Source organism: Oncorhynchus masou, chromosome 14 (assembly GCF_036934945.1).
Source record: "Oncorhynchus masou masou isolate Uvic2021 chromosome 14, UVic_Omas_1.1, whole genome shotgun sequence".
In the NCBI taxonomy this organism is placed as follows: domain Eukaryota; kingdom Metazoa; phylum Chordata; class Actinopteri; order Salmoniformes; family Salmonidae; genus Oncorhynchus; species Oncorhynchus masou.
The window spans coordinates 15,565,598-15,593,444 of NC_088225.1; the positions used below are offsets into that span (position 1 = coordinate 15,565,598).

Here is a 27,847-nt window from a genome sequence, read left to right on the forward strand (position 1 = left end):
CTTTTATGAGTCTTTGGGCACCAATGTTGTACTGGACTATCAGTGGACTTAACTGTAGCCCGTCTTTTGAGCTGCACAATTTGTCAGTCTCCTTTGTCCTCTTTCATCAATGACCCGTTACCGACCACTGGCCTGCCATTGGCTGGATGTCGTTTGGGTGGTGGATCATTCTTGATACACACGGGAAACAGTTGAGTGTGAAAAACCCAGCAGCATTGCAGTTCTTGATGCACACCTGCTGCGCCTGGCACCTACTACCATACCCCATTCAAAGGCACTTAAATATTTTGTCTTGCCCATTCACCCTCTGAATGGCACACATACACAATCCATGTCTCAATTGTCTCAAGGCTTAAAAATCCTTCTTTAACCTGTCTCCTCCCCTTCATCTACAATGGTTGAAGTGGATTTACAGGTGACACCAATAAGGGATCAGCTTTCACCTGGTCAGTCTATGTCATGGAAACAGCAGGTGTTCCTAATGTTTGGTACTCTCTGTGTTTATGGCTAAATGGTTGTATTTCCCAGGCCATCATACTGCTGCTGTTTTAGTCTCCCCAGCTGTGTGTGGGGGCCTCCTGCGGGCTGCACCAGCGGCGATGAACATGTTAAAGCCTCGGCAGCCTGAGTGATGAGCTAATTGAAAGCAGAATCATGTTCACCTTGAACCAGAAACAGAACACCCTTGCTGATTTACATTACTCACCTACGTCAGAGTAGACACTCCTCGGTGTGCTGGGCCCGCTCACTACCCCCTCCCCACCCTCTCCTCCTCTGCTGGCAGTTCAGCCTGTTTCTCAAGTAGTATTAACCAGGTAGGTGACTCAACAGTCTGCAGCATACGCACCTGCAGCGCCAATACTTCAACAGCATCGCTTTTGGCATCTCTGATGATAAAAAGGTCAAACCGTTCTGTTCCACTCTGACAATGTCATCTGTGTGCAGATCTCTTCCTGTGTTGTGATCCGGCTCTGGCCACTAGGTGGTGCACTTGGCACACTCGCACACAAAAATGATTCACTGACTCACACAAAGCCAGGCAGGCATGCAACATGCTGTTAGAGAAGCAGCGTGTTGTTCCCTTGTGGAACACTCCGGCTGCAGTCTCTTCTTTCCACTTTCTCTCAGCCCTATTAAAGTGTTAAAACACTCTTTGGTGATGACCTCTCCCTGTGTGTGTGGAGTGTGTCTGGTGTGGTGTTGTCCTCGGCTGCAGGTGAGGTTGAGGCGCCCTGAGGAAGTATCGATCGGTGGCAGAGATAAGAGTCCCCTCTATCTCTCTGTGTGATGTGGGAGTGCTGCCCAGTGACTCTAATCAGAAATGAATTAGATGGGCGCTGGGCCCAGCTCGCATGAGAGAGGAGTGAGATGCAGCTCTTTGACTCAGCTCAATGGCGCTCCAGCATAGTGAAAGTCTCGTTTGTCTCTCTACCCAGATCTCCGCTGATATGAACTCTCCTTTGTGTAATTAGTGCTGGGAGGTAATATAAGATTAGTGGTATGTCTGATCAGGGTGTTTTACTGGTGTGGTAAAGCTGTCAGGCATTAAAACAAAATCTCTTGTTTTTTTGTTGAGGGATTGGATAGTGGAGTGTTGTTGAATGTGTTGTTGGAGTTAATGGGCTTGGTTGTGTGTGTGAAGGGCTGAGGCCTGCGGTGCGGAAGGGCAGCTCACAGAGCCAATCAGCTGGCCTCTTGAATCCTTACTACCTCGGGCCGGTTCTGGTTATTGATGGGACTGTTCGACCGCACTGGGCACCACTGGCAGGAAAGGCACATTTTCACTTAATGCGCAGATGCAGATTCAGTGTGGATGTGTGGGGGAATACTTTTTTTCAATGTTTTTTCTTTTCTTCTCCTGTCCACTTCATGTAATTGAAAAATAATCACTATGAAAGGGCATTCGACTTCCTCCTGAGCTAAAATTGTCATAGCAGCAGAGCAAGCTTGGAATAAGGCCATGGGTATCGGCCCTGACAGAATTTTGATGGGGGCTGGTTTATCAGCGGAGCAGCGAGGAGAGTGCCTGTAGTGTTACTGTAACCTTCCTCATCCACAATTTGCAAGTTGAATAGAAGACGACTTTGGCTAATATCACAAAGGGGGGTGAACAGCAGAGGCTGGTCTGTGTGCTTCTGCGCCTATCTCAGCCCACAATCCCTCTCGGTAGAAAAGGCAGTAGAAGTGATGTATGGGGAAATGGATGGTGTGCAGACAGAGGGAGAAGGTACAGGCTCTATAACATGCACCAACCACCCTTGACTTATAGAGACCATGGAGAGGAATACTAATCCAGTCTCTTTTATTACAGACCCCAGCTTTAATGAGTACCTAACACCGATGCATACATTTTTTTTTATACTTGAATGACTTTTCTTAAATGTCATACTTGTACGCTATGAGGGACACTGACAAAAGGAAAATGGGGAGCAGCGCTGCCACTAAGAAGATAAATGGACATGTTTATGTCAGCCACCCCCCCACCCCCCTCCCACCACCCCAATTACCTAAGCCTCAACTAAAATAGTTTTCAAGTCTCTATTGTATATGAACATAAAGGATGCGCTTTCCTTTTCAGAGGGCCTGCTGCTATTACTGCTCAACTCTGATTACCCCGAGATCCAGATCAATAGCCCAAGTTTTAGCACAGAGAATACATCTCACTCAATGAAAGCCCATTGGGGTTTCAAAATCAAACCTAAGGAAAGTAATTTCTGTTGCATCCAACAAACAGCCTTTAGTTGTCACGCTCTCGCATTCACATTCCTGCCTGATGAAGCTCCACGATAGCAGAGCGGAGCCCAGTACAGCTGTGGCTTCCAGCGTGGTTGGCATTCAACAAAATGGCTGTGGATGTTGGAAGGAAGCAACTTCCTAACGTACCTCTTCTAGGAACCACTCCCTCCTCCTCCAGACCCAGCTAGAGAGGCTATCAGAGCCTCTGTCAGTCTGCAACAGTGGGGTGATGGATAGTGACGTGTGTCCGTGCCACTAGGGGACTGAGTGGAGCTCCGAGGTGAAGAGTCATTTGCAGCAGCAGCGTGTGAGCCTCTGGCCGTGGGTAATGGGGAGGTATTAGTGACAGAGCCTGGCAGGGCAGCATCCTCTTGGTCATGCTGGGTCCTCACCTAGCTATCACTCACTGACAGGGGCAGCACAGGCAGCCCTGATTCCCCCTATCTGAGGCAAAAGCTCTAACAGGCTTCCTTTCCATAGGGCCAGATGGAGACATGCAGGAATGGTAGAGAGTACTGTACCGTGCTAACCTCTGAAAGTGGGGTTGTCGGAGAGGAGGTGAAAATGGAATGTGTAGAATTGATGCAGAGAGAATTGAGTCCCCCCACCAACCTGTGAGATACTTTCATACATTGATCAGTGTGCAGATCAATACTGATAGGTACAGTATAGTCTTGAGTTATCAGTGTTTATTTTCCCCAGCCTGTGTTTTATGACCTCAGTGCACCACTGCACAATGATGTGATCAGGTGGTCCTGGAAGAGAATAAACACGACCTGGCTACCAAAGTGCCCTTTGGTTCCCTCTCCCACAGTACTTTAGCACCACATTGTCCTCAATGGCGGTAAGATGAGTGGTGGTGCTAGCTAGGTAAATGTTTGCTGTCATCGCCCTTTCCAACAGAATTTACCTGCTGTTAGACTCTCCATCTAACTCAAACAGGGCTGCAGCAACTTACTGTAGCAACTGTAATATAGCTTCATATCATAATGCAGTCGACTGTAAGTATCCATCTATCCCTGCCATAAGACAGGTAATGACTGTTTTACAACTACATGGGCTTATCTGGCTGTTGGACCAGCTAGTCCTCTTCCATATCCCTTTTCTTATTTCCCTCAGCTCGGCTGTGTGATGGGCAGCAGAAGGTTGCCATTCGTCCCTTTACTCTCAGATCAGATGAATCAATTTAGCCCTGTAAAACTATAAACCCCTCACTTTTTAATGATTTTTAATGGACTCCACACTCTAATTTCCCTGTCAGTAATGAATTGGCTGCCAGGACCAGTAGGACACAGGAGCCTCCCACACGAGAACTCCAGTGTATGATGGATGCCTGGCACAACATGGCTATCGGTCTCCCGTTGTTGAAAGCTCTCAATCTCCGCACGTTGCGCCAGCTTGGATGGGCCAGTAGTGTGAGGTGGGTGTGGGGGAGGTAATGAGGAGAATTTTCATCATGAAGTGATTACTTTCTTAATTAGTGTGATTAATATTCTTCCGGAGGAGCGGAGAAATGTGCTGCTGCAGTTGTGGCTGCCATCCCAGAGGGAGAAGCAGGGGAATGATGGAGGTGTAGAGACTGAGGAGATTGCCTCTGATGGAGACTGCACGTTTAGCGGTTGAAGTTTGACACAAGTTGCATTGACCATATTTCATAATCAGGCATCTGACGGCTGTTAAAGATGAGGAATGTGTTAGCTAAGCTATCCCTGCATGTGTGTAGGCAGATTCTCTCAGAGATATGATGAACTGATAACACAGTCATATACACTAGAGATGTATAATGTATGACATTGTATGTATAGATCCAGGTATAATCTGCTCATGTCTTAACCCTTTGGTTTTGTCTTTCAGTTGGTGTCAACATGTTCTACATCTGCATGGTAGTCTACCTGTATGGAGACCTGGCCATCTATGCTGCTGCTGTGCCCATATCACTAATGGAAGTAGCCTGGTATGACCAGCCAGCCAGCTTGCTGCTGATTCATTACATTCATGGGTTTCTCATTTTTTGAGGGTGTTATTTCAAGCAACTTTATGACTAATGTGGGTGCAGCTGACTTTCCCAAGTACTTGGAGCATTTACTTTTGGCAGGACAAAGCATATCCCTTTCTCTCAGTTCTGTTTTTATCTCTGCACTTTGGCTGTTCCCTGACCTTCTGCCTCAGTAAAACTTTCTGATGAGGGGGCCTTTAGCCTTCCTGACCTCCCTCCAGTGCTCTTGGCATTTACTTTTTGTTGACTGGCTCCCAGACAGGTTTTTATTACAAGTCCCCTCCACTGGCCCGGTGGGGCTGGGTGAATATCACATATTCCATATTGTCTAAGGGAGGCTCTTCTCTAGAGAAACTATTGTTCTGGTGAGACCACCTTAACCGTCAGGATCACAATTACATTTGGTGTAGCTTTATGACAGAAAGATGATTGACTTTCTCATGGTGTTCCAAAAAGTACAATTTCAACCAAAGACCCCTCCCCAAACACTAAAGCGCTCTCCCATTTTGCCCAAATGACGTTAGATTATCAGTGACTTTTTAAGGGTTCAGTGAGCCCTGGGAGTGCCATATAGGGGTATCTTATGAACATAATGTGGTGAGGATGAGATCCTTAAACATTTATAGAGATACTTAACTTTTAAAGGTGAAGGTGAGTGAATACATTTCAATTCAAGATTACAATTTAACCACTTACCACATCAGAGGAAGTTCTATTAACATACCACCATAATAGCATTAAAAATATACATTTGTCCCTCTCTGACTCAGCGGGTTTGAAAAGCCCCGTGGTAACTTTCTAGCTAAAATGTGAGGCGGAACAGACACTTAAAAAGGAATTACCCTATGGCACAGACTGGAGCTCCCCGCTTGACTGGCTCTGCCACTGAGGAGAGCCAGGCGATTGAGATCATAGAGCGGTATCTCTTTGTAAAGCCTTGGTGGCAGAGGCAGATTCTAATGATGATGTCCCATAATTGATGCTTAGTCTGCCGCACCTTGTTGGCAACACTGAAAGGGTTTTGTGATTGCCTCAGAATGACAATGTGTAATTTTCCACCAGGAAGACTGGATCATCAAGTCTAGTGCAGTGATATAACTTTTACTGATACTTTTCTTACTGATAATCTAACCGCTCAGAGGTAGTAGGAACTGACCTCGCTGATAGTCTAACCGCTCAGAGGTAGTAGGAACTGACCTCGCTGATAGTCTAACCGCTCAGAGGTAGTAGGAACTGACCTCGCTGATAGTCTAACCGCTCAGAGGTAGTAGGAACTGACCTCGCTGATAGTCTAACCGTTCAGAGGTAGTAGGAACTGACCTCGCTGATAGTCTAACCGTTCAGAGGTAGTAGGAACTGACCTCGCTGATAGTCTAACCGCTCAGAGGTAGTAGGAACTGACCTCGCTGATAGTCTAACCGCTCAGAGGTAGTAGGAACTGACCTCGCTGATAGTCTAACCGCTCAGAGGTAGTAGGAACTGACCTCGCTGATAGTCTAACCGCTCAGAGGTAGTAGGAACTGACCTCGCTGATAGTCTAACCGCTCAGAGGTAGTAGGAACTGACCTCGCTGATAGTCTAACCGCTCAGAGGTAGTAGGAACTGACCTCGCTGATAGTCTAACCGCTCAGAGATAGTAGGAACTGACCTCGCTGATAGTCTAACATCTAACCGCTCAGAGGTAGTAGGAACTGACCTCGCTGATAGTCTAACCGCTCAGAGGTAGTAGGAACTGACCTCGCTGATAGTCTAACCGCTCAGAGGTAGTAGGAACTGACCTCGCTGATAATCTAACCGCTCAGAGGTAGTAGGAACTGACCTCGCTGATAGTCTAACCGCTCAGAGGTAGTAGGAACTGACCTCGCTGATAGTCTAACCGCTCAGAGGTAGTAGGAACTGACCTCGCTGATAATCTAACCGCTCAGAGGTAGTAGGAACTGACCTCGCTGATAGTCTAACCGCTCAGAGGTAGTAGGAACTGACCTCGCTGATAGTCTAACCGCTCAGAGGTAGTAGGAACTGACCTCGCTGATAATCTAACCGCTCAGAGGTAGTAGGAACTGACCTCGCTGATAGTCTAACCGCTCAGAGGTAGTAGGAACTGACCTCGCTGATAATCTAACCGCTCAGAGGTAGTAGGAACTGACCTCGCTGATAATCTAACCGCTCAGAGGTAGTAGGAACTGACCTCGCTGATAGTCTAACCGCTCAGAGGTAGTAGGAACTGACCTCGCTGATAGTCTAACCGCTCAGAGGTAGTAGGAACTGACCTCGCTGATAATCTAACCGCTCAGAGGTAGTAGGAACTGACCTCGCTGATAGTCTAACCGCTCAGAGGTAGTAGGAACTGACCTCGCTGATAGTCTAACCGCTCAGAGGTAGTAGGAACTGACCTCGCTGATAGTCTAACTGCTCCGAGGTAGTAGGAACTGGCCTCGCTGATAGTCTAACCGCTCAGAGGTAGTAGGAACTGACCTCGCTGATAGTCTAACCGCTCCGAGGTAGTAGGAACTGACCTCGCTGATAGTCTAACCGCTCAGAGGTAGTAGGAACTGACCTCGCTGATAGTCTAACCGCTCAGAGGTAGTAGGAACTGACCTCGCTGATAGTCTAACCGCTCAGAGGTAGTAGGAACTGACCTCGCTGATAGTCTAACCGCTCAGAGGTAGTAGGAACTGACCTCGCTGATAGTCTAACCGCTCAGAGGTAGTAGGAACTGACCTCGCTGATAATCTAACCGCTCAGAGGTAGTAGGAACTGACCTCGCTGATAGTCTAACCGCTCAGAGGTAGTAGGAACTGACCTCGCTGATAGTCTAACCGCTCCGAGGTAGTAGGAACTGACAAGTCTGCAAAGTTTTAGTAATTCTGCCCTGTCATATTTAATATTTTATCCTTGCTTCATGTTCTTTTGCAATATTGTAAACTAGTCTTTCCTGTCATATATTATTCTTGGACTGACTTGATCTGATCATGAAGGGATCTGTAATGATCACCAGTCTGTCTGTTCTCTCTGTAGTGGTAACCACTCATGCAGTGCTGGCAGTGTGAAATACGACGACACCGACTTGTGCTGGGGGCCTGTCACCAGGAAAGACGCCTACAAGGTGTTTCTGGTGAGTACATACTGCACCCCTGTTTCTCACCCCTGTCCTTCTACCCTCGTCCCAAAGGCCCCTGGAGGACACATGGTGTACCACACTGCTCTCTGTCAGCCCCTGCCATCGTGACTGAGCCCCAATGTGCCAACCCCTGTCTGTGTTAGTGTCAGAGAGCCCCTCCCAGCTCGGTCTCCCTCTCACGGCCTCCACTCCTGCAGCCCTGAGCAAGTGTGTGTGCCCTTGAAGTCTTAAGAGAGCGAAACTGCAATTTCCACTTTTGCTTTAACTTTGCCGGCCGACAGTGATAGATGTGCTGATCTCCTCCTGTATTATTTCCCCCCTCCACTGTTCTCACTCCTCCCTCCACCCTCACTCATTTTCAACACAACGAGCATACCCAAACAATTCTCCAATAGATGCATTGTTGTTTTTTATCTCGTCTGGATAAGCCTCTTACATCATGTCAACGAATTGAAATTATGCTGATTTATAATCTCCTCCTGTATTTTTTGTTTACCTTGCAGTTTCACAAAGTTTCCTTTTAGGGAAAGGGACATTTCCACCTCTGTGTTAATGTATCTAACTGATTGCTTCTTATTAGAGTAGATGTTGAGATTATTTCTGCTTGGTAATATTTTAAAATAATTGATTGTATCTGACAGAAAGTCAACTGTTATCTGGTGTTTCTTAAAGAAGATGTCTCCTGTTATTAGTTTTGGTCTCTCCTGCTTACAGACATTTGGACTTCTAGGGGCTTAGTTGTATTTTCTCTCATTTTCTTCTCCATGAAACCTTATTAGATTCCTTCCTGTGGTGGACTCGTCCTTAAATAAATAATTGGGCTTTGATAAAACATTCATCAGCTTCTGTTAGCACACAGGGAGTGGAGTGTCTTCCTGTTCCTCAGCCCCCTTTGTCTTTGACGTGCCTGGGTCAAACGCTCTGGGTCCTTAGCCACTGCCCACCACTCCCCATGATCACTTTAAATAATTGATTGACTATTCCTTTTAAGCCCAGCCGCTCTCCATACACCGCTCTGTCCTGCCCAATGGAAATACCTCTCCTCTCCCCCCTACACTATGCCTGCTTATGCTCTCTGACACGTCTCTGTCCCACCCCAAAGACCAAGGTGCCCTTCGTCCTAATGATGGGTCTATGTAGGCACAATGTCCACAGCATCTAGAGTCTTTGCCATCTAGAGTCATTATGCAGCCCAGTATTTTCCCTTTTCTTTACAACATCCATATCATTTCACTGGAAGGCTTCAAGCTCCAAACTAAGTGACCTGCTTTATCACCCTACTGCCAGTCTCTTTATGAACTGAGTGAGTCAGAGGGTGCTTTAGTATTGACTCCTATTATAATATGCTTAATCAGACTTTGGAAAACATTGGAACAGTTGTCAGAAAGGCTGACAATACGGCATTGGGAAATGCCCCTTTATTTTGTTTTGGTTTAGCTAAAGAATTCAAATGAGCCTATTCATATATTATGCGTGTTTGAAAAAGGCATTACAAAAAGAACCATAATTACAATTCCTAATTACTTTTTTGTTTTGGTTATGCAATTAGTTTGACTTAGTTTTGAGGCTCTAAGAGGGTGTAGGCATTAGCAAACACACTGCGTTCAATATGTTAGCATTAGTTGCTGCTCAGTTGTTGTATACCAATGGAATTGCTCAAATCTGGTCTTTAAACTATGTTCAGGAGGTTCTCTGTGTTTCAGTGGTCATTACATTCTATCTGTTAATGGCCCTTCTCTCCTGTCCTCATCAACCACATTTCTCTCCTCACTATCAGATCTTCTCAACCTCAAAATTGAGTAGTCTCTCCTGGCAACAGATTGTCAGTTAATCCTCCATTTTTATCTTGACCAGGCATTTGTAGCTCCCAGTTTTATAGGTGTCATTGATAAGGGGCTTTAATCCCTTGCTATGGTATTATCCGTTTCCTTAAGGGATTTTACTGTGGTAACTGCTCTGTACCATATTTATTCATCTTAAATAATCAATAATGTGTAAGTTGTGGTTTTGTGCTAAGCAGTAATGCAACCTGAACTTCCTCAGTTGGGTGCGTATTCGGTCTGCCTGGGCTGCCGTACTGTGTAGGGCACCACTGGCTGCCACAGGGAGAGTGGGATTGATGTCGGACACATTAGTCCAGCCACAGCGTTATTAGGGTTTAGAAAAGGAAACAAGGAAAGATTAAAGGGCAGCCTGCATTACAGCATAACGGTGTACAGCTGTAATCCCCGTGTGGGTGGCTGTTTGAGAGAGAAGGAAAGAGAGAAGGAGAGAGCATGATATAGAGAACTCAGGCTAATGTCACAGAAAGACAGAAGTAGGGTTGATGGAGTGGTTTCTCCAGGGGGCCTTCTACCCTCTGCACCCTCAAAAATGGACTGTTGCCCATACAGAAAGGCTTTTTTTTTCACCTGCCCTGTACTGTGTTGGTCTGAAAGTCAGAACCCTGGGCATTGCATGTTTCATCAGACCAGGTTTTTATAGATGCCACCCACATATCAGTGGTCTGCCTGGCCAGACTGTTCTAATCGTCATCAACTGAGCCACAAGCTAGTGTTATTCTTGATCTCGTTGGTCGATTTTGAATGTGCCAGTCCCTTTATCAGAACAAGATACAAGACACATTTCAGTTGAAGGCATTTGAATTCAGTTCTCGGTATCCCCTTTCCCTTACATGACCAAAACTGTGGACACCTGCTCGTCGAACATCTCATTCCAAAGTCATGGTCTGCGCACTTCTTCACTCGGCTGTCCCGTTCTGTGAGCTTGTGTGGCCTACCACTTTGCGGCTGAGTCATTGTTGCTCCTAGACGTTTCCACTTCACAACAATAGCACTTACAGCTGACTAGGGCAGCACTAACAGGGCAGAATTTTGACGTACTGATTTGTTGGAAAGGTGACATCCAATGACGGCGCCACGTTGAAAGTCACTGAACACTTCAGTACGGGCCATTTTACTGCCAATGTTTGTCCATGGGTGTTGCATGGTTGTGCGCTCTATTTTATACACCTGTCAGCAACAGGTGTGGTTGAAATAGCCGAATCGACTAATTTGAAGGGGTGTCCACACTTACGTGTGTGTCTGTGTGTGTATATATAGTGTACCTCACATTATGCTTGTAAATCTCTCATTTCATTTGTCTTTTATGCTTGGACAACAGATTGTGGGTTATTTTTAGTATGTGACAGAGCAGCTGTCCCAGTTCAGAAAAGTAGTTCTGCTCTACTAGCAGACCCACAAGGCTCTGGGGATCAGCACAGAGAAGGGGAGAGAGGTGAGAAAAACACTGACCAAATCAAAGATCATCTATCATATAGGAGTGACTATTTTGATAATCGCTGTCAATAGATTTCTTCAGCTTATCTGAACAAGCTACCGTCTTCACAGCCTGTCCAGGGCTGGGAATTTCCAGGGACCTCACGTTGTTATCACGATACTTAGGTGCCGATATGTATTGTGATTCTAAATGTATTTCAATTTGATAATGCTGCAGAGAGACAAGAGAGCATGAGAAAATGAGTTTTGATCAGTCATTGAAATAAGTGCTGAAAACATGTTGGCTCACTATTTAAAAAGATTAAGAAGAAGCCGTAGGAAGAAATATACTAGAGTTTTGACTTGCTCTAGCTTATGCTACCAAGAAACAAAAAAAGTATGTATGCATGTATATATACAGTGCCTTGCGAAAGTATTCGGCCCCCTTGAACTTTGCGACCTTTTGCCACATTTCAGGCTTCATACATAAAGATATAAAACTGTATTTTTTTGTGAAGAATCAACAACAAGTGGGACACAATCATGAAGTGGAAGACATTTATTGGATATTTCAAACTTTTTTAACAAATGAAAAACTGAAAAATTGGGCGTGCAAAATTATTCAGCCCCTTTACTTTCAGTGCAGCAAACTCTCTCCAAAGTACGTTTATCTCTAGGAGACAGAACGTGTCTCCTTCCTGAGCGTTATGACGGCTCCATGGTCCCATGGTGTTTATGCTTGCGTACTATTGCTTGTACAGATGAACGTGGTACCTTCAGGCGTTTGGAAATTGCTCCCAAGGATGAACCAGACTTGTGGAGGTCTAACATTTTTTTTCCGAGGTCTTTGCTGATTTCTTTAGATTTTCCCATGATGTCAGGCAAAGAGGCACTGAGTTTGACGGTAGGTCTTGAAATACATCCACAGGTACACCTTCAATTGACTCAAATTATGTCAATTAGCCTATCAGAAGCTTCTAAAGCCATGACATCATTTTCTCTAATTTTCCAAGCTGTTTAAAGGCACAGTAAACTTAGTGTATAAGGGCTCTGGGTTCGCGCCCAGGCTCTGTCGTAACCGGCCGCGACCGGGAGGTCCGTGGGGTGATGCACAATTGGCCTAGCGTCGTCCGGGTTAGGGAGGGGTTGGCCGGTAGGGATATCCTTGTCTCATCGCTCACTAGCGACTCCTGTGGCGGGCCGGGCGCAGTGCGCGCTAACCAAGGTTGCCAGGTGCACGGTGTTCCCTCCGACACATTGGTGCGGCTGGCTTCCGGGTTGGATGCGCGCTGTGTGAAGAAGCTGTGCGGCTTGGTTGGGTTGTGTATCGGAGGACGCATGACTTTCAACCTTCGTCACTCCCGAGCCCGTTCGGGAGTTGTAGCGATGAGACAAGATAGTAGCTACTAAAACAATTGGATACCATGAAAATGGGGTAAAAAAAAACTTAGTGTATGTCAACTTCTGACCCACTGGAATTTTGATTAAGTGAAATAATCTGTCTGTAAACAATTGTTGGAAAAATGACTTGTGTCATGCACAAAGTAGATGTCCTAACCGACTTGCCAAACCTGTAATTTGTTAACCAGAAATTTGTGGAGTGGTTGAAAAACGAGTTTTAATGACTCGTATGTATGTATGTATGTATTAAATGTTTGTTCGATTCTTGAAGTCAAAGTATCAATATAATATTGTCCAAAAATAATGTCCCGTATGTAACTGTATCGATTCCCCCCCCCCCATCACTAAGCCTGTCAAACCACTCTCTCTAGGATTGAGAGGTAGTGCCTACACATAGTATGAACTTTGCACCTCATACATACATGCATGCAGAGGACATGAGTGAAACTCAATAACAATATTCACTGGATTGCACGGAATGGAATTCACAATTCTGGAGGTTAGCCTCACACTTTACCCTGAGGTGTCTGGACTATTTGTCAGGTTGACTTATCGTCAATGGCCAGCTCTGCGAGTTCTTTTGAAACTTAAAGTCATATCAGTTAATTCAGTGACTTTGTGACTGAAATGTTAAAGGTATTCCAGGTGATCAAAGGTTTTCTCATTCTGTAAACCTTCAATGGACGTCAAGCTTTTCACACAGCTCGTGCTGGGCTGTAATTTGTCAGTTCCTTTCACATTCTTTAGTCCCTTTCAGACGGAGCTCAGACGACATTGATTGTAAACACACAGGCTTTTGTCATAGAAAGACGGACCAATAACAGCATACAAGCTGCAAGGTGGGTGGCCTTTTGGTTTGCTCTGACCTTTGGTTAGATCAATGGTGTCCACACAAAACGCAATGTATCATGCTGTGGAGCATGGCAGCCATTTTCTCCATCACAATCTGCAAAACCTCTTAACCCTTTTACACTTATAGGAATTGGCCTAGATGGATAGGGCTACATTTAAATGTTTCTGACAGAAGAAATATGACAATGATATGCATAATCATGGTAGCAATTGAAAGGGAACAGTTTGGATATTATTGGAAAATTATTAGACCAAAGGTGAGGACACAACAGTTCACCTGACACAAGACTGAATCCAAAAATGACACTGAATTTTATGTTCATTTTACATTTATTGTACTTCTGTTGCATTTGTTGATAACAAAATCTGAAAAATACTCTGGATATATTCAGTAACAAGAATATTCCTGGAAAATGTGGGGTAGGTGCAACATAAGACAAATAATTCCAAGTGTTTGAGTGAAAGGGACTAACTGGTGTATCCACTTGGCCACAAACCTTTCCAAAGTGTGCACGTATCCTAAGTAATTTTAATGCACTTTTATTACTCAGAGAAGAGTCTTCAAATACAGTGGTGAGAACAAGTATTTGATACACTGCTGATGTTGCAGGTTTTCCTACTTACAAAGCATGTAAAGGTCTGTAATTTTTATCATAGGTACACTTCAATTGTGAGAGACAGAATCTAAAACAAAAATCCAGAAAATCACATTGTATGATTTTTAAGTAATTAATTAGCATTTTATTGCATGACATAAGTATTTGATCACCTACCAACCAGTAAGAATTCCATCTCTCACAGACCTGTTAGTTTTTCAATAAGACGCCCACCTGTTCTCCACTCATTACCTGTATTAACTGCACCTGTTTGAACTCGTTACCTGTATAAAAGACACCTGTCCACACACTCAATCAAACAGACTACAACTTCTCCACAATGGCCAAGACCAGAGAGCTGTGCAAGGACATCAGGGATAAAATTGTAGACCTGCACAAGGCTGGGATGGGCTACAGGACAATAGGCAAGCAGCTGGTGAGGAGGCAACAACTGTTGGCGCAATTATTAGAAAATGGAAGAAGTTCAAGATGACTTGTCGATCACCCTCGGTCTGGGGCTCCATGCAAGATCTCACCATCTCATCAATGATCATGAGGAAGGTGAGGGATCAGCCCAGAACTACACGGCAGGACCTGGTCAATTACCTGAAGAGAGCTGGGACCACAGTCTCAAAGAAAACCATTAGTAACACACTACGCCGTCATGAATTAAAATCCTGCAGCGCAGGCAAGGTCCCCCTGCTCAAGCCAGCGCATGTCCAGGCCCGTCTGAAGTTTGCCAATGACCATCTGGATGATCCAGAGGAGGAATGGGAGAAGGTCATGTGGTCTGATGAGACAAAAATAGAGCTTTTTGGTCTAAACTCCACTCGCCATGTTTGGAGGAAGAAGGATGAGTACAACCCCAAGAACACCATCCCATCCGTGAAGCATGGAGGTGGAAACATCATTCTTTGGGGATGCTTTTCTGCAAAGGGGACAGGATGACTGCACCGTATTGAGGGGAGGATGGATGGGGCCATGTATCGCTAGATCTTGGCTAACAACCTCCTTCCCTCAGTAAGAGCATTGAAGATGGGTCGTGGCTGGGTCTTCCAGCATGACAATGACCCCTTACACACAGCCAGGGCAACTAAGGAGTGGCTCCGTAAGAAGCATCTCATGGTCCTAGAGTGGCCTAGCCAGTCTCCAGACCTGAACCCAATAGGAAATCTTTGGAGGGAGCTAAAAGTCCGTATTGCCCAGCGACAGCCCCGAAACCTGAAGGATCTGGAGAAGGTCTGTATGGAGGAGTGGGCCAAAATCCCTGCTGCAGTGTGTGCAAACCTCGTCAAGAACTACAGGAAACGTATGATCTCTGTAATTGCAAACAAAGGTTTCTGTACCAAATATTTCTGATGTATCAAATACTTATATCATGCAATAAAATGCAAATTAATTACTTAAAAATCATACAATGTGATTTTTTTGGATTTTTGTTTTAGATTCCGTCTCTCACAGTTGAAATGTACCTATGATACAAATTACAGACCTCTACATGCTTTGTAAGTAAGAAAACTGCAAAATCGGCAGTGTTATCAAATACTTGTTCTCCCCACTGTACAAGGTGCTTTTTTGCCCTCTCTTGTCTGTGTCGTATCCTGCATCCCAGCCATCACACAATTTTTGTTTTCGCAATCCAGAAACTGTCCATCTATAAATCAAAGTCTGGGTCAGGTGGGCATCATTTGAAAGCTTGTTATATTGCCAACATGACAAACTAAATTCTAAAGTATGATTTTACCAAGTTAGGCTTTCAAAATGCAATTCAGGGAAATGGGTCATAATTTTGGTGCGCATCGGAATGAGTCATGAGTGCATTCAGGTGCATGTACTGTGGCAACTTTTCTTCACAAAAGACAAAAATAGGCTGATTCTGTTCAGACACCCCAGTTTATGATGCCATGTCATCTTGTAACTGTACATCAAACATAGTGATCATAAATGTTGATATTGCATATGCATGAGTTTGATCATATAGAAATGTGAAGTGCACATTTGTACTCACTTGTATGACTTAATACATAACAAACGTCATCTTCCCAAATACATAGTCCTCTTAATTTTAATGGGTGTTTATAAGTAACTGTAACTACTTGTCACACAAATTCAGAACAGCGGTCAGTCAAACCCTTAGTGACGTGAATCGATGAGCTCTGACGTCATGTATAGCATGTTACTCTTCAGCCACTGCGTTCCAATTTAGGCATTTATCTGTGCTCAAATCTGCCATTTTCATCCTGTACAAGTGTAAAGGGCTACGAAGATGAGTTGGGTGAGATTTGATCTGCTGATTGATTCTCGTGTCCAGTACCTAGGCTGTTTTCACTCTCCCTTAACTAATATACAGTATATTTAGACACTAAGAGAAATCTTACATCCTAACTACTCACTTAGATTGGGCTTTTCCTCAGTCATGCATATCCCAGTGTAAGGTTGTAGGTCATTGTGTGCTTGGCCAATCCTAGCCGTTGACCTGCCCTTTAACATTGGACCGCAGTTTTAATTGTAAGGATTATGTTTCGGCGTGAAAGTGCAACAATGGGGTCTTTCTGGGGACTGGCTTAACCCCAGCAGAGAGATTTCCTGAGACCTTGATTAAATCTCTTTGTCCGTTGTTGCTCCCTGGCGAGGTTTACCTTTTGATTTTCAATTGCAATATGCAACACCATTGGGCCTTTACTGCATAAAAAAGGCCCTAGCTGTCCACTGGTTCCATAATGCATACATATACTGTTGCGTAACCCAGCTGTGATTTGAATGGCTGATTTTATAATGAGAATGTTTTTCTTGTGGTTGAGAAAGTGATGGAAATCAATACTGTATATCAGCTCAAAATTAGGTTTTGCTGACACTGCGTTCTTTCCCTGTTTGTCTTTATGCATATGTGCATATTAAAGGCTGTGTCTATTAGACCACTCAAGGGAGTGGATGCCCAGTGAATTGAAATATTCTCTCAGCGGGCGCCACCCACCATGAAACGAGGCCACCTTTGTGTCAACCATCTGTTTAGATCCACTCCATTGAACGAGCCCGACTCACTCACATACTCGGGGACCCACAGAGAGAACAGACGCAGATAAGCCCAGATAATACACAGAGGTACAGTATTTGATGTGATGCTTTCTTCAGATGTTTGTGTGTTTCACTTTGGAGGAGAGGGAGCAAGGGTGCTGTAGTGTAGCTCTGTTGTGGTACAGCCATCCTAGAGCTGCAGGGAGATGACGACAGTGCAGATGGTTTAATAGAGATTACCTCAGCAGGGGGAAGTGTTTGAGTTGGGAACCACACAAGTGGAGTCCACTCCACACCAACACGAGGCAGAACCCAATCAGAGCTGCAGATCAGGACACTACAGAGGAACACAGCCGTACTGGGAGAGGACTGGAGGGACTGTTGGCAAGGGGGACTTGGAGGTCATGCAGGAGAGAGGATACAGCCTCTGAGTCCGAGAACAATAATGTAGGCTGAGGATCCAACTGATCATCCAGTCACTTTCAAAGACTTTTGAAAGACTAGAACCTATACTTACCCTGTTTAAGAAGAGTTTGTCCCATCTGTGTTTGCTAACTACAGCTTATTGCTTCCACTCCAGCAGATTGAGCAGTTGTTAACCTTTTTTTGTGTGAGTGGTGCTGCTGTCACATTACCATAAAAAGTGGCAGTTAGCCACACGAGAGAAACTGCTAACACCATCAAATGTGCTTAAGGATCTCTTTGGCAGCTGTCACTACAGAACTCAATGTGGCTTGTGTGCCTGTGATTTGTAACCACGGTAATACATGGTTTAATTATTGCCTTCAGCCTGTCCATTTAACTCCGTTTTCCCTCCGTCTTTTTGCTTATAGATGCTGTAGACTATCATCATTTGAGAAGTTATTTCACTCATTGGTTTTGAGAAAACAAAACAAGGGAGTAGTGTAGCCCATTGCTTTCTATTACTTTTAATGGCATTGTCTGTGTCAATTGTCAATTCTTTCCTTTTCTCAGGGGAGTAAGATAAAATAGACATATTTGGCCTGTCTAACACGTTAAAGTCCGTGCCTCGTGTTTAAGGAGAACATCTACATGCTGAGTACAATATTGTTTTCTGTTTTGAAAAGCTGGTTATCTGGTACAAGGACATTGCAGAATGATGTACGGGTCTTGCTCGGTGGGTGGCTGAACGCTAACAAACGTGATTCTCGTGGAATTAATCTGCCGCTTAAACGGAACACAGGCTCCCATTTAAAAAGGGACAGGTTTCAAGAGACTTTTACCTTCAGACCCTGTGACCTTGGGCTGATTGCTTGTATGGCTGTGTGTTGGTGTATTTGTCTGGGCCTGCTGGTTAGGCTGACCAGACCCAGCCTCCTATTGAAAGAATGACCCAACCGTTTGCACCCTTCTCCAAACCAGGAAATTAAAAGGGACAGTCCGCTTCCTCATATTCAGCTTGTCTTTTTCAATTACACTGTGACATGGAGCATATTCATGACAAGGCCCCTTAGTTGATGTATTATTTCATTGATTCTTCATAGGGTCCATCGTCATAATTTAATGAGACCTTGTTCTCTGTGCGATATGACACCCCCTTCTCCCCACCCCCCACAACCCCTACTAAAAGTTATAACGATCCGGAGAGTGAAATAGCTGAGGTCCTATTAAACCACAGGCAAATTATTGTTTCTTCCCTTTGCGGTGTTGCTCGTTATTTTTTACCTAGGTGTATAATGGTTTCTTTTGAGGAGCCAGAGATTTTAATTAGGCAAACCAACTGGAAGGCAACTGCACCACAGGTATCCTTGGTATCCTCTCATCTCACCAGAGAGAAGTGAATTTTGAGATCCAGTGTAATGGCATAACTTTAGATCAGCCCCTCGATTGATCTGTTGAACTAAGAATGACCTATACAGGTCACACCCAAGTTCAGTATTTGTTTACGCTGATGTTATGCCTGTTCAGTGATTGTTGTATGCCACAGCATTCTCTGATAGACTTCAAAGGCTTGAAACTCTGAACATCAGAGGGTTTTGAAGCTAGGATAAATGGAGTAATACAGTCTTATCTGTACAGTATAGAGTTGATCATCCTCATCATTTCCTCTCCTCATTGCTTCACAGTTTCTTTCTGTTTCAGTAATGGCTTGGTGATATCACTGAAGTTTCTAACTCATATCTATCAAATCAAACTTTATTTGTCAAATGCGCTGAATACAAGTGTAGACCTTACTGTGAAATGCGTACTTACAAAGCCTTAACCAACAGTGCAGTTCAAGAAGAGTTAAGAAAATATTTACCAAATTAACGAAAGATTTAAAAAAAGAAAAAAAGTTACACATTAACATGACAGTAACGAGGCTATATACAAGGAGTACCGGCACCGATTCATTGTTCAGCAGTCTTATGGCTTGGGGGTAGAAGCTGTAAAGGAGCCTTTTGGTCTTAGACTTGGTGTTCCGGTACCGCTTGCAGAGAAAACAGTCTATGATTTGGGTGACTGGAGTCTCTGACAATTTTTCATGGGCTTTCCTCTGACACCGCCTATTATATAGGTCCTGGATGGCAGGCAGCTTGGCCCCAGTGATGTACTGGGCAGTATGCACTACCCTCTAGTGCCTTACGGTCAGATGCCGAGCAGTTGCCATACCAGGCAGTGATTGAACTGGTCAGGATGCTCTCAATGGTGCAGCTGTAGAACCTTTTGAGGATCTGGGGACCCATGCCAAATCTTTTCAGTCTCCCGAGGGGAAAAGGTTTTGTTGTGCCCCCTTCACGACTGTTGGTGTGTTTGGCCCATGATAAGTTCCTTGGCGTACACGTCACCAATGACCTAACTCTTGACCCGCTCCACTACAGCTCCGTTGATGTTAATAGGGGCCTGTTCGGCCCACCTATTCCTGTAGTCCATGATCAGCTCCTTTGTCTTGCTCGCAATGAGGGAGAGGTTGTTGTCTTGGCACCACACTGCCTGTTCTCTGACATCCTCCCTCTAGGTTGTCTCATCAATGTCGGTGATCAGGGCTACCACTGCTGTGTCATCAGCAAACTTAATGATAGTGTTGGAGTCGTTTGGCCACACAGTCGTGGGTGAAAAGGTAATACAGGAGGAGACTAAGTACACACCCCTGAGGGGCCCCAGTGTTGGGGATCAGCGTGGCAGACGTGTTGTTGCCTACCCTTACTACCTGGGTGCAGCCCGTCAGGAAGTCCAGGATCCAGTTGCAGTGGGTCTAAGGTATCCGGGAGGATGCTGTTGATGTGAGCCTTGACCAGCCTTTCAAAGCACTTCATACCGACGTAAGTACTACGGGTTGGTAATCATTTAGGCAGGTTACCTTCTCTTCCTTTGACACAGGGACCATGGTGGTCTGCTTGAAGCATGTAGGTTTTACAGACTTGGTCAGGGAGAGGTTGAAAATGTCAGTAAAGACACTTGCCAGTTGGTCCACACATGCTTTGAGTATACGTCCTGGTAATCCATCTGGACCTGCGGCTTTGTAAATGTTGACCTGTTTTAAAGGTCTTGCTTACATTGGCTACCGAGAGCGTTGTCACACAGTCATCCAGAACAGCTGGTGCGCTCGTGCGTGCTTCAGTGTTGCTTGCCTCGAAGCGAGCATAAAAGGCAGTTAGCTCTTCTGGTAGGCTCGTGTCACTGGGCAGCTCGTGTCTGGGTTTCCCTTTGTAGTCTGTAATAGTTTTCAAGCCCTGCCACATCCGATGAGTGTCAGAGCCGGTGTAGTAAGATTCCATTTTTGGGATAGGGGGCAGCATTTTCGCTTTTGGATGAATAGCGTGCCCAGAGTCAACTGCCTCCTACTCTGTCCCAGATGCTAATATATGCATATTATTATTAGTATTGGATAGAAAACACTCAAGTTTCTAAAACTGTTTGAATTATGTCTGTGAGTATAACAGAACTCATATGGCAGGCGAAAACCTGAGAAAAATCCAACCAGGAAGTGGGACATCTGAGGTTTGTAATTTTTCAAAGCTTGGCCCACATTGAGATATGGATGAAGTTGCACTTCCTGTGGCTTCCAGTAGATGTCAACCATCTTTTGAAACTTGAATGAGAATTCTACTATGAAGGAGGGGCTCATGAGACCTCTTTGGGTCAGTGGTCTGGTAAAGAGCCTTGGTCTCATGACGCGCGCTCCTGACAGAGTTACCTCGCGTTCCAGTGCTATTTCTTCAGACAAAGGAATTCTCCGGTTGGAACATTATTGATGTTTTATGTTAGGATGTTTTTAACGATTGATTCCATACATCGTTTGACATCTTTCTAAAGGACTGTAACGGAACCTTTCGAGTTTTTGTCTGGATGAAGTGCCTGCGCCTCATGAAGATGGATTACTGGGCTGAACACGCTAACAACAAGTGGCTATTTGGACACAAATGATGGAACTTTATGGAACAAATCGGTCATTAATTGTTGAACTGGGATTCCTGGGAGTGCCTTCTGATGAAGATCATCAAAGGTAAGTGAATATTTATGGTGTTGTTTCTAATTTTGTTGATATTCCTCTGGCTGTTTTGGGCTCTGAGTGCCGTTCTCAGATTGTGCTTTTTTCCTAATTAAAAAAAAAAATCTGACACAGCAGTTGCATTAAGAAGAAGTCTGTGAATAACACTAGTATCTTTTTTCAATGTTTATTATGAGTATTTCTGCAAAATCACTGGATGTTTTGGAATCCAAACATTACTGCATGTAAGGCGCCAATGTAAACTGAGATTTTTGGATATAAATATGCACATTATCGAACAAAACATACATGTATTGTGTAACATGATATCCTATGAGTGTCATCTGATGAAACTCATCAAAGGTTAGTGATTAATTTGATCTCTATTTCTGCTTTTTGTGACTGCTATCTTTGGCTGGGAAAATAACTTTTTTCGACTTGGCGGTGAACTAACATGATCATATGTTGCTCTTTAGCTGTAAAGCATTTTTGAAATTGGACACGATGGGTCGATTAACAAAAACAAATAAAAAAGTTTCTTTCATTTGCTCTATTGGACTTGTTAATATGTGAAAGTTACATATTTTTTAATTTTTATAATAATAATATTTTGCACGCTGCCTAGTGTTTCGCACGCTGCCGGATTAGTGTTCCGCTCCTTGAAAGTGGCAGCTCTAGCCTTTAGCTTGATGCGGCTGTTGCCTGTAATCCATGGCTTCTGGTTGGGATATGTATGCACGGTCACTGTGGGGACGACATCGTGGATGCACTTATTTATGAAGCCGATGACTGAGGTGACTTGTTTAATTGGTCCAGCTCCTTTTGGAGGATAAAGTGCCATTAGTAATCTTACTCTTGATTTCTAATGTTTAAAGTTGGTCCAATGTAAATGTGACACAGATATAAAAAAATAAGCGAAATAATGCTATTTAGCCTATTAATTGATGGAAATACCAGTCGATGGAAATACATTTGACTGGTCATGCTTATCGGTCAATAGATTCATTTGCATAATTTAGTGGAATTAAATTGGCTTGTGTATTCGTTATGTATCTTATCATACAGATACAGAGCCTTTGAGTGAAAAATCTGTCAGACAGCGCAAGAGCTCCCAAGTGGCGTAGCGGTCTAGAGATGTCACTACAGACACCCTGGTTCGATTCCAGGCAGTATCACAACCGGCCGTGATTGGGAGTCCCATAGGGCGGTGCACAATTGGTCCGGGTTTGGCCGGTGTAGGCCGTCATTGTAAATAAGAATTTGTTCTTAACTGACTTGTCTAGTTAAATTAAGGTTAAATTAAAAACGAGATAAACAAAAAAAGTTTCTATTATTATTATTATTATTATCTCCTTTTACTGCTTCACGATACTCATTCAGAAGAGTGAACACTTTCGTATTGGTTGTACTGTCACAATGTGCACAGTGGCCACACTTGTAATTGCCATTGGGTGGGCCTGGTAGCCAAGTGTCATGCTTCTTAGGTAGCTTCATGCTGTGCGTCATGGAATCGGCTATATTCTTGTATGGCCCCCAAAAAATGTGAGGGTGTAATATTGTGGACACTCGTAGGTTTGGATTACTTTTGAGAATGTTCCAGTGTTTTAATACATTGGATTTGACGCGACCGGCACGTGCTGTAAAACACAAACATGGGGGCGTTTTGTCAATTTTTTTTATTTAACAGGTAGGCCAGTTGAGAACAAGTTCTCATTTACAACTGCAACCTATCCAAGATAAAGCAAAGCAGTGCGACACAAACAACAACACAGAGTTACACATGGAAAACAAGCGTACAGTCAATAACACAATCGAAAAGTCTATACACAGTGTGTGCAAATCAGGTAAGATTAGGGAGGTAAGGCAATAAAAAGGCCGTAGTGACAAAATAATACAAATTTAGCAATTAAACACTGGTGTGGTAGATGTGCAGAAGATGAATGTGCAGGTAGAGATACTGGGGTGCAAAGGAGCAATTGGATGGGCTATTTACAGATTGGCTATGTACAGGTGCAATGATCTGAAAGCTGCTCTGATAGCTGATGCTTAAAGTTAGTGAGGGAGATATGAGTCTCCAGCTTCAGTGATTTTTGCAATTCGTTCCAGTCATTGGCAGCAGAGAACTGGAAGGAAAGGTGGCCAAAGGAGGAATTGGCTTTGGGGGTGATCAGTGAAATATACCTGCTGGAGCGAGGGCCAGCCAACGAGAGCATACAGGTCGCAGTGGTGGGTAGTATATGGGGATTTGGTGATGAAATGGATGGCACTGTGATAGACTGCATCCAATTTTCTGAGTAGAGTGTTGGAGGCTATTTTGTAAATGACATTGCCGAAGTCGAGGATCGGTAGGATAGTCAGTTTTACGAGGGTATGTTTGGCAGCATGAGTGAAGGATGCTTTGTTGTGAAATAGGAAGCTGATCCTAGATGTAATGTTGCATTGGAGATGCTTAATATGAGTATGGAAGGAGAGTTTACAGTCTAACCAGACACCTAGGTATTTGTAGTTGTCCACATATTCTAAGTCAGAACCGTCCAGAGTAGTGATGCTAGGCGGGCGGGCAGGTGCGGGCAGCGATCGGTTGAAGCATGCAATAAAGGGCAGTTAGAGGCCACGGAAGGAGAGTTGTATTGCATTGAAGCTCGTCTGGAGGTTTGTTAACACAGTGTCCAAAGAAGGGCCAGAAGTATACAGAATGGTGTTGTCTGCGTAGAGGTGGATCAGAGAATCACCACTATTAGTGCCAGTGAGTAGGCTTTGACGTTCAGTCTTCCTAACACGGGTATAGGCCTGTTCAATAACTCCCTTATCATTCCCACCTTGCTGGAACCTAGTGTGCATACCATTAGCTTTGCGCTCAAAGTCTGTCTGTGAAACAGTTACTTCGGAGTCTTAGGAATTGAGATACCGGTGTGTAAAAGTGTATTCTTACTCTGCGGCTTGCAGAAGATAGTAGACTCCAAGTCTGTTTTCTTCTCTTCTCTCTGTTGTGAATTCGAGATTTGGGTCAGATAAATTATAAGATATTAACTCTGAGAGGAGACCTTCAGTACCGTTCCATACCAGTAGGATGTCGTCTGTTTCTTTTCCAAAGGGTGATATCCTGGAAATATGTTTTTTTCTGGACATCATAAATGAAGGTCTCCTCCCAGTGTCCCATGAATACATTTGCATAGTTAGGAGTCAGCTCCCATTGCTGTACTCTGAATCTGTTGGTAGAAACTGACCGCATATTGAAACTGCCCATAATTTGATGTGAGGGCTTTTCAGTATCTCCTAAAAAGGCTGGTAATGCTGGCACAAATGTTAAGATGAATAAATCACCATATTGAGAGGGGTGTTCAACATGGCTACTGTTACCTGACACTATGGGACGTAAAGGAGGTTCATCCATACTTATGTATTTTCGGTAAGCCATCATAAACTGGACAGGCTGGATTAAAGTGAGCAATAAGAAATCGATCTCTGCCTTTTTTTGTTGTTGAGTGCCCTAACTTAATTTGGTCTCAAATGAGTCCTTTTGGAAGTTTTTCTTGGTAAGCCCTTCTTGTAGTTATTCTAACATGTTCAAAGTGCACATCAGAAGTCTGTAAGAAGGACCACATATCGTTGCATCCTCGACGTGCATGTTCTTCTAAATGCGATTTCTGTCACTCTGAGCACGGTGTGTGGATGCCCTAATCAGGTTACGCACCCAATGCATATGGGTCCTGTAAATTTAAAATGTTGCTGGTCAAATGTCCGGCACAGCCATTTCCTAATGGTAACCCTCATGTGACATCGTTATTCAAACAAAGCGGCAGTGTGTGAGGGCATACATTTGAGAGCTCAGTGGTCCTCACCATTTAGTCTCAAATAGACTCACACAAGTGGAACCCTGCAATCACTTGCTTAATCATGCTGTAAATGGTTCTTAATAGTTGAGCGATTGCCTTTTAAAAAGTTTAGGCCTACACATGGATTCTCTGTCAGACTGTCTTGAGACTGGATGCTGACCTAGGAATGCTGGTGGATTGTGAAAGTCTTGGCCTGACAAATACTAGTTGGCCATGACAAGCCCAGCCAGTGTGATTTATTAGTACTGCAGTGAAATAAATAAAGATGCATCTATATGCGTGCTTTAGTCTTCATGTTGCCCTACAGCGGTGTGTACATTTGAAATACCACAGGTTAAACCTTTTTGATTTTACTGACGTCTGCTTCAACTTCCTTCATTAGTTTTCTGTCATCTCCTACTGAGACAAAGTGAAGAGGAATTGGGCTCAACTGTAGTGTTGAGCAATTCAGATGTGTTAAATAGTCACAGGCAGGTGGCAAAATATCCCATCTACACTTACCTCACCCTCCTCCATGTCCTGTCCAATCCCATTCTCTGGCTGCTGCCATCCTTCCCCTCATTACAGTCATCTTTAATTGCATAGATACTAGACGGTTGTCTCCTGGGTCATCTACTTAATTAACAGTAAAAGTGTCTGTGTTGAGTATATCTCACTTCCACCGAGAGCGGGCTGTGTATGAGAAAGATTAGTGTTGAGGTGTGAAAAGAATAAAAACAACATCTCACAGTGATGGTAGCCATGAGCTAACTGTTAGGCTTATACATCTGGACATCAGCTTGACCTTGGTGAGTGTGAAGCTAATGGAATCAAGACTGAATGTGTTCCTTGTCAACGTTGCAATTTTCTAATTTAGCATTGTAAGGTCATATTTTAGACAGTTATTGAGTGTTTGTGTAACACGTGGAGGTCCAGTGGGTGTTAACTCGAAATGACACAACGGCAAGGTTCCAGTTTTAACAAAGTTTACTATACTGTATGAACACACTACAAGGTAGCCATTCCACTCAAGGCTAGGTCCATCAACAACAAGACTCACCGCGCAGGCGCACTCTTGACTGAGTGATAGCCCCGTAATAACAGAAATATAGGGATACTTAAAACATCAACTTAACAATCTCCTCCTTTTCTTTAAAGACAAAACATCAACAACATAATTAAATGTCCAAGTATTATTCAAGTTCCTCATTACAAATTGGTTGTGTGACAGTTTTGTATTACTCAAGCTGCCACTTTCCATTACTGAGAGCCTGTCGGAGCACAAGACCGGATGCTCCTTTTTTAGTCAGACAGTCAGCAAGCTGTTCCTTTGTGGTCGACCACAGAATCCGCTGGATTCTCTGTGCTTGAATAAGTTCCTTGATGCTGCTAATCTCAAGACAAAGTATTTTCTCTGTGACAGACTTGGTTGACTTCACAGCATCAACTAATGAGTAGTTGTCAGTGACACACTGCAGGTAGAATGTGCTGTTTTGTCTCACCAGTGGTGAGCTCTTTTTAAAATGTATTTTACCTTTATTTAACTAGGCAAGTCACTTCTTATGGTATAGGGGACGGTTGCGTCCCACTTGGGAAAATGCAGCGCGGCAAATTCAAAAAATGATATAAAAATCAAACTTTCATTAAATCACACATGTAAGATATTCAATTAAAGCTACACTCGTTGTGAATCCAGCCAACATGTCAGATTTTAAAAAGCTTTTTGGCGAAAGCATAAGAAGCTATTATCTGATGATGGCACAATGTCAACAAAGAGAGCAGCATATTTCTACCCTGCGGGCACTACACAAAACACTGAAATAAAATATAAAACATGCATTACCTTTGACGAGCTTCTTTTGTTGGCACTCCAATATGTCCCATAAACATCACAATTGGTCCTTTTGTTCAATTAATTCCGTCCATATATATCCAAATGTCTATTTATTTGACACATTTGATCCAGAAAAAAACAGCTGCCAAAAAACGCAACGTCACTACAAAACATTTCAAAAGTTGCCTATAAACGTAGCCAAAATATTTCAAACTACTTTTGTAATACAACTTTTAAGTATTTTTAACGTTAATAATCGATCAAATTGTAGACGGGGCTATCTGTGTTCAATACAGGAAGTAAACAAACCATGCTCCTTTTTACGTCTTGCTCAACTCTCAATAGTGTAAAGTTGTTCCAGGATGTGTTTCTTCTTCGTTGCACAAATGAATAACCTCAACCAAATTCCAAAGACTGGTGACATCCAGTGGAAGCGGGTGGGAACTGAAAACGGGTTCCTAAGAAATATCCCTTGGCAAAGACAACTTAGGGAACAGTCAGAGGCAAAAGAAAAGTTGCCCAAATGGCCGAATTGGTGAAATTACCTATAACTATATACAACAGTGCAAATAACTATATACAACATATCAAAAAGCAATTCTAACACACACAAAAATATATACAAATGTTTTTAAAAATATTTAAAAAATAACAGGGGTTTGGAAGTCCTCTACACAATATTTTGCTGCCTGTGCCATGTCCCATAGCAGTCTCTTTCTGATGTAAAGCAGAGGCAAACTGAACAACTTGTGCAGGTGATGGGGGACTTCATGTGACAAAGAACACAGCGAC

The 27,847-nt window shown here is 43.7% G+C and overlaps 1 protein-coding gene across 1 annotated transcript in view; it reads left to right on the forward strand.

The window, feature by feature from the left end:
• LOC135554373 (transmembrane protein 104-like) overlaps window positions 1–27,847 on the forward strand; it is an 80,043-nt gene that overhangs the window by 11,885 nt on the left and 40,311 nt on the right. The window contains exons 7-8 of the mRNA XM_064986648.1: window positions 4,591–4,690; window positions 7,751–7,847. Coding sequence (XP_064842720.1) covers window positions 4,591–4,690; window positions 7,751–7,847 — 197 coding nt within the window. The remainder of the gene's footprint in view (window positions 1–4,590; window positions 4,691–7,750; window positions 7,848–27,847) is intronic.